This window comes from Perca flavescens, chromosome 3 (assembly GCF_004354835.1).
Source record: "Perca flavescens isolate YP-PL-M2 chromosome 3, PFLA_1.0, whole genome shotgun sequence".
NCBI classification, from domain to species: Eukaryota; Metazoa; Chordata; class Actinopteri; order Perciformes; family Percidae; genus Perca; species Perca flavescens.
In genome coordinates this window covers 37,829,277-37,836,776 of record NC_041333.1, presented here as the reverse complement: position 1 = coordinate 37,836,776, position 7,500 = coordinate 37,829,277, and the positions used below count along the sequence as shown (strand labels likewise).

The window sequence follows — 7,500 nt, the reverse complement described above, 5'->3', positions numbered from 1 at the left end:
GTGTGTGGCCTGTGTGTGTGTGTGTGTGGCCTGTGTGTGTGTGTGTGTGTGGCCCTGTGCGTGTGTGTGTGGCCCTGTGTGTGTGTGTGTGTGTGTGTGTGTGTGTGTGTGTGTGTGTGTGTGTGTGTGTGTGTGTGTGGCGTGTGTGTGTGTGTGTGTGTGTGTGTGTGTGTGTGTGTGTGTGGTGTGTGTGTGTGTGTGTGTGTGTGTGTGTGTGTGTGTGTGTGTGTGTGTGTGTGTGTGTGTGTGTGTGTGTGTGTGTGTGTGTGTGTGTGGCCCTGTGTGTGTGTGTGTGTGTGTGTGTGTGGCCCTGTGTGTGTGTGTGTGTGGCCCTGTGTGTGTGTGTGTGTGGCCCTGTGCGTGTGTGTGTGTGGCCCTGTGCGTGTGTGTGTGTGGCCCTGTGTGTGTGTGGCCCTGTGTGTGTGTGTGTGGCCCTGTGTGTGTGTGTGTGTGTGTGTGTGTGTGTGTGTGTGTGTGTGTGTGTGTGTGTGTGTGTGGCCCTGTGCGTGTGTGTGTGTGTGTGTGGCCCTGTGCGTGTGTGTGTGTGTGGCCCTGTGTGTGTGTGTGTGTGTGGCCCTGTGCCCTGTGCGTGTGTGTGTGTGTGTGGCCCTGTGCGTGTGTGTGTGTGTGGCCCTGTGCGTGCGTGTGTGTGTGTGGCCCTGTGTGTGTGTGTGTGTGTGTGTGGCCCTGTGTGTGTGTGTGTGTGTGGCCCTGTGTGTGCGTGTGTGTGTGTGGCCCTGTGCGTGTGTGTGTGTGTGTGTGGGCCCTGTGTGTGTGTGTGTGGCCCTGTGTGTGTGTGTGTGTGTGTCTGAGAGACCTCCGGTTTACAGCGGTGTGTCTGAGCGACGAGCCAGCGTTACTTCACGGAGCTTCTCAACTCCGAAAACTTTGAAGCAAATTGTCAATTCGGCAACAATTTTCGCAAGACTGCCTATATTCGAAATCTAAACCGTTAATTTCTCGCCTTAAACGTTGTCAGAAGTGAATTTAGTGATGAATAAGATGGCGAAAATGGATAAAATTGTCCCGTTGTTGGCCTGTCTAATGTACCTGTGCTATGGGTTGCTACTCCCTCTTATGACGTCATCACCCAGTTACTGTAAAAAACATGCTACCTTTTGAAGAAACCCCAATAAATGTCATTTTAATGCATTTTAAGTACAGTACAGGCCAAAAGTTTGGACACACCTTCTCATTCAATGAGTTTCCTTTTTATTTTCATGACTATTTACATCGTAGATTCTCACTGAAGGCATCAAAACTATGAATGAACACATATGGAATTATGTACTTAACAAAAAAGTGTGAAATAACTGAGAATCTACAATGTAAATAGTCATGTAAATAAAGAAACACATTGAATGAGAAGGTGTGTCCAAATTTTTGGCCTTCACTGTACACATATTGAGCACTTTATTTACATATTAATTGGTTGTTGTGGTTAACCTGCACTTTACACTTTAAGAGAGATAACTAAAGTTCTCTCGATTTCATTCGGACGCGCTGATTCACACAGTTGATTTAGCCAAATAATAACAAACTCACTACATCGCGGGACATTGTGTAACTTACTTGAAGTAAAAAAAAAAAAAATAGTTTTTTATAAGAAATCTACAAAGGGATAAACGGGGAAAGAAAGTTCTTGCGGTCGGTAATTGGCTCCTGTAGGGGGGAAAAAACCCTCCGTATGAGCTCCTTCTGCAACACATTATTATTAAGTAAACACTTGTGTTGCCCTTGGTTTTATGATGTGTAACATTGGCTGAGTGTGTGTGTTTTTGTGTGTTACAGAGACTCCAGAGAGGAGGCGCTGGGTGAATATTACATGAGGAAATACGCCAAGTCCTCAGGAGGGGAGCAGTGAGTATTTTCGTGCCTTCGCTTGTGGGAAGAGATGGTTTCAATCTGTGTTGCCAACAAAATACCATAAATTCTCATTAACTGCAGTTACAGAAAGAATAACACTGACTTTTATGGACCCTAAAAGTCTTGTGAATTGTTGAAATCATTGTGTTTTTTTTTTTTAATGCCAAAGCACCAGGTCTGTTTTTGTTCATATTCAGAGGCCTGTTTTTATATATTACATCAGGGATCTTCAACTGGGGGTCCGGGACCCCTAGGGGGTCCTCAGAATCAATACAAGGGGGCCTCCAAATTATTGTTAATTTTAGTTTTTTTTTCTTCTTTTTTTCAATGAATCCAACATGTTATTAGCAAATATTAATCCCCACATGATAGGCTCACTGGCCTATAGGGAAGGTAGTCACTAAGGTAGCCATCCACAGATACAGTTAATCCTGAGGATTTACTGTACTGTATGGTTTAAAATGAAAACATTCATAAGGCTCAATTTTTACATTTTAAATGCTTAATATTCCATGCAAAAAAAGGTATATATAAAAGCTTTAGGCTCCCCACATGTTATTGTAGGCTCAGTCAACTTCATTTTATACAATATATGTAGTAAGGGGTCCCTGATCCATCTCTCTTTCAGTTAAGGGGTCCTTGGCTTAAAAAACGTTAAAGACCACTGTATTAGATCTTATTTTAATAAGAGCTCCTCGCTGTGTATCTGTAGTCTTGGTCCAGTTAGTGCATCTCTGCAACAGTTATATAATAGTCCCCACTCTGCTAGTTACGCCACTACTGTTTTCTTTTTCCCGATTAATTCCAGTTGCTTTGCCTTTTTTTTATTTTTTATTTCATTTCATCGCTCTGAAGCTACGGTGGCTGAAACTGAACCGATGCAGCAGATGTTTCCCATTATAAAATTCTGCCAGCGGCTCAGAGTGCTCCATCCTCCGTCTTTCCTTTTTAACGTGGCTTTGATTGTGAAATATGTGCAGGAGGTTTTCATGGATGGTAGTTAGGGGTGTGCAAAAAAAATCAATTCGTATTTGAATCGTGATTCAAGCTCTACCGATTCAAAATCGATTCATAGAACTCCAAAAATTGAGTCCTATTTAAACAAAATTTTTTAATTTGTATTGTTAAATTCTAGTCTTCTAGTCTACTGCAATCACTAGGTAGGTAGGTAGGTGAAATCCAAGGTCCCAGTAGCATACAGACATCACACATAACATACAAATAGGCCTATATCGTACACAGGATGATAAAATAAACAAATCCACATGAATAATATGGACAATAAAAGATACTAAATAAAAAAATCCACATCAATGTACCTAAGTGATGTACAAACACACACGTTTGTTTTTCTATCTTTGTGGGGACCCATCATTGACATAATGCATTCCCTAGCCCCTTACCCTAACCTTAACCATCACAACTAAATGCCTAACCTTAACCCTTTCCCTCACCCTAACCATAACCATTCTGGGTGTTGCGTTTTAACCCAAACCTAACCATAACCTAATTCTAACCCTAATCCTAAAACCAAGTCTTAACCCTCAAACAGCCCTTTAAACTCGTGTGGTCCAGCATTTTGGTCCCCACAAAGCTGTGCAGACACCACAAGTATACTGTATTCTCCGGTTTTTGGACCCCACGAATATAGTAAAACAGGTACACACACACACACACACACACACATATATTGGAAAAGTAACTACATTTACATACTGTGAATCGTTTGTTAATCAACAATCAGCCGAAATGTTCACAAGCCGTCCTAGAATTTAGCAAATGGAGCAAAAAACATGACATTTTCTAAGTATAGGTTGCCTCACACCAGCTGACTCACAACAAGCTCTTTCACCGCCAGAATATACAAACACTGCAGCTGCTTCTGGCGGCAATTTCTCAGTCTCAAAATCGGCAAATTTGCAAAAATTCTGCTTTGAGTGTTGCATACTTGCAAGTTGTAGAAAAGTTTCCCATGTTTATTTTGGTTTGGCGCACAACTAGGTGAGCCAAAATGTATCGTGAGCCTAAATTGGCCGGATTTTGACACGTGTGGCTTAGGGAAACGCCAAAATACTAGACAGTTATTTCCTAGTTGTTACAGGCACACCGTTTCTGGATTTTATGAATGGATATTGGAATCGTTAAATATAAAAAATGGGTTGTTTTTTTTTAACCCGAGAACGAGGCTCGTGCATGTCTTTTTATATACTTAATTTTTTTTCTTCTTCCCCCGTGCCGTTGTAGTTACTCCGGAGGATCCGAGGAGCTCTCTGACGACATCACCCAGCAGCAGCTGCTTCCTGGGGTCAAGTGCGTACAAACTCGTCCACCAATCAGCATCCAGACAGACACCTGCAACATATTAGGTGGTGACCTCACTGGAAGATCATGTGATCTTGTGATAATGTTTGAATGTGTTTGTCGTCACCAGGGACCCCAATCTGTGGACGGTCAAGTGTCGGGTGGGTTTCCTGTTGTTACTCAAATACACACACAACCACATACACACACACACAACCAACCAACACACACACACACACACACACACACACACACACACACACACACACACACACACACACACACACACACAAACATGCTCACACACATACATATACAAACACACACGTGTTATACAGTACAGGCCCAAAGTTTGGACACACCTTCTCATTCGATGCGTTTCCTTTTTATTTTCATGACTATTTACATTGTAGATTCTCACTGAAGGCATCAAAACTATGAATGAACACATATGGAAATAACTGAAAACATGTCTTATATTTTAGATTCTTTAAAGTAGCCCCCCTTTGCTTTTTTTTATTAATAAGGGAACAAATTCCACTAATTAACCCTGACAAGGCACACCTGTGAAGGTAAAACCATTTCAGGTGACTACCTCATGAAGCTCATTGAGAGAACACCAAGGGTTTGCAGAGTTATCAAAAAAAGCAAAGGGTGGCTACTTTGAAGAATCTAAAATATAAGACATGTTTTCAGTTATTTCACACTTTCTTGTTAAGTACATAATTCCACTTGTGTTCATTCATAGTTTTGATGCCTTCAGTGAGAATCTACAATGTAAATAGTCATGAAAATAAAAAGGAAACTCATTGAATGAGAAGGTGTGTCCAAACTTTTGGCCTGTACTGTAAGTATATACACACGCACGCACACATATACACACACAGATAGAGACACACACACACGGACAGACACACACACATAGACAAAGACACGGACACACACACAGACAAAGACACACACGGAGACACACACGGACACACACACAATCACACAATCACACAATCACACAGAAGCACACACACACACCAGACGGATGGACGGACACACAGACATATACACTCACGCACACAGACGCACACTGAGTCAAAGACAGAGACACAGACACACACACACAGACATATACACACACAGACATATACACACAGACAGACACACACACACACACACACACACACACACACACACACACATACACACAGACACACACACACATGTCCTGAACGTGTCTCGTCTCTGTAGATCGGCGAGGAGAGGGCGACAGCCATCGCGCTGATGAGGAAGTTCATCGCCTACCAGTTCACCGACACGGTAAGACATCTTAACCCATGACTCATGTGAATGCTCCGCTCTGATTGGCCGACACAGTAAGACATCTTAACCCATGACTCATGTGAATGCTCCGCTCTGATTGGCCGACACAGTAAGACATCTTAACCCATGACTCATGTGAATGCTCCGCTCTGATTGGCCGACACAGTAAGACATCTTAACCCATGACTCATGTGAATGCTCCGCTCTGATTGGCCGACACAGTAAGACATCTTAACCCGTGACTCATGTGAATGCTCCGCTCTGATTGGCGAGGCAGAACTCTGTGGATTGTTTTGAGTGAGAATCGTTATTCTGTTTCTCAGTCGATTCTAGGGAGCAAAGAACACATTTTAAAAACTGTTAGTAGGGGTCATACGTTTGGAAAAAAACCTGGAAAAGTTAGGGAATTTGGAAAAAAAATGCAAATTCCAGGGCCTGAAAAGTTTTGGAAAAGTCATGGAATTTTTTTTTTAACACAACCATAATAATATGTGTGATTATTAAAAGTATTTTCACGTTGTCTTAATCTCAGCGTTGTATTCGGGGAGCGATATGATGAATCCCTCTATGAACCACAGACATTATCATTCATGTTATAGTTAAACCTCTGAGGGTCAACCTTAACACTGGTTGGTATTCTTAGAGGATAATGTCCAATGGCATAAATTACGTTTGTTTTGCTTATTTTGGACGTTTTTTAAACGTTTTTGACCCTTTATCCGACATGAATGCCTATTTGTTAGGTTTTTGTTTCTTATTTTGGACGTTTTTTCAATGTTTTAGTCGCTTTTTTGATTTATTTTTGACTTTTATGCCGTTTTTTTGTTGCTTATTTTGAACGTTTTTGTCGAGTTTTCAATGTGTCAGTTGCTTTTTTGACAATAATGCCGTTTTTTGACGTTTTTGTTGCTTATTTTGGACATTTTGTCAAGTTTTCAATGTTTTAGTCCCCCTTTCTGACAGTTATGCCGTTTTTTTTATGTTTTTGTTGCTTATTTTGGACGTTTTTGTCGAGTTTTAAATGTTTAAGTCGCTTTTTTTATAATTATGGAGCTTTTGTGGAAGTTTTTGTTGCTTATTTTGGAAGTTTTTTCAATGTTTTTGTCGCTTTTTCCGACAATTATGCAGTTTTTTGACTTTTTTGTTGCTTATTCTGGACGTTTTTGTCGAGTTTTCAATGTGTCAGTTGCTTTTTTGACAATAATGCCGTTTTTTGACGTTTTTGTTGCTTATTTTGGACATTTTGTCGAGTTTTCAATGTTTTAATCCCCTTTTCCGACATTTATGACGTTTGTTTTTACATTTTTGTTGCTAATTTGGGACGATTTTGTTGAGTTTTCAATGTTTTAATCCCTTTTTCTGACATTTTCAGGAACACAGTCATGGAAATTTGCCGAAAAGTATTGGTTAAAATGCGTATGAACCCTGTTTGTCACTTTTTCTGACATTTATGCCGTTTCTGACGTTTTTTGTCAAGTTTTCAATGTTTCAGTCGCTTTTTCTGACATTTATGCTGTTTTTTTACGTTTTTGTTCCGTATTTTGGACGTTTTTGTCGTTTTTCAATGTTTTAATCCCCTTTTCCGACATTTATGCCTTTTTTTTTTTTTTTTTTTTTTTTTTTTTTTTTTTTACATTTTTGTTGCTTATTTTGGATGTTTTTGTCGAGTTTTCAATGTTTTAATCCCTTTTTTTGACATTTTCAGGAAACACATAGTCATGGAAATTTGCCGAAAAGTATTGGTTAAAATGCGTATGAACCCTGTGTTACACAAAAATTACAACACATGAATCGTTTTTAGTCTGCACCCTTTGCTTTTTATAATGTGAGTCTAACCCCCACCCCTCCCACCCCCTCCAGCCTCTGCAAATCAAATCCGTGGTCGCCCCGGACCACGTCAAAGGCTACATCTACGTGGAGTCGTACAAGCAGACGCACGTCAAGTCGGCCATCGAAGGCATCGGCAACCTGCGCATGGGCCTGTGGAACCAGCAGATGGTTCCCATCAAAGAGATGACG

General features: G+C 40.8%; 1 protein-coding gene across 1 annotated transcript in view; it reads left to right on the top strand.

Annotated features, from left to right (window-relative positions):
- Positions 1–7,500, top strand: part of supt5h (SPT5 homolog, DSIF elongation factor subunit) — a 76,075-nt gene that overhangs the window by 15,622 nt on the left and 52,953 nt on the right. Inside the window, exons 7-11 of the mRNA XM_028573853.1 lie at positions 1,792–1,860; positions 4,111–4,176; positions 4,298–4,328; positions 5,410–5,478; positions 7,342–7,500. The exon at positions 7,342–7,500 is cut by the window's right edge and continues 93 nt beyond it. Coding sequence (XP_028429654.1) covers positions 1,792–1,860; positions 4,111–4,176; positions 4,298–4,328; positions 5,410–5,478; positions 7,342–7,500 — 394 coding nt within the window. The remainder of the gene's footprint in view (positions 1–1,791; positions 1,861–4,110; positions 4,177–4,297; positions 4,329–5,409; positions 5,479–7,341) is intronic.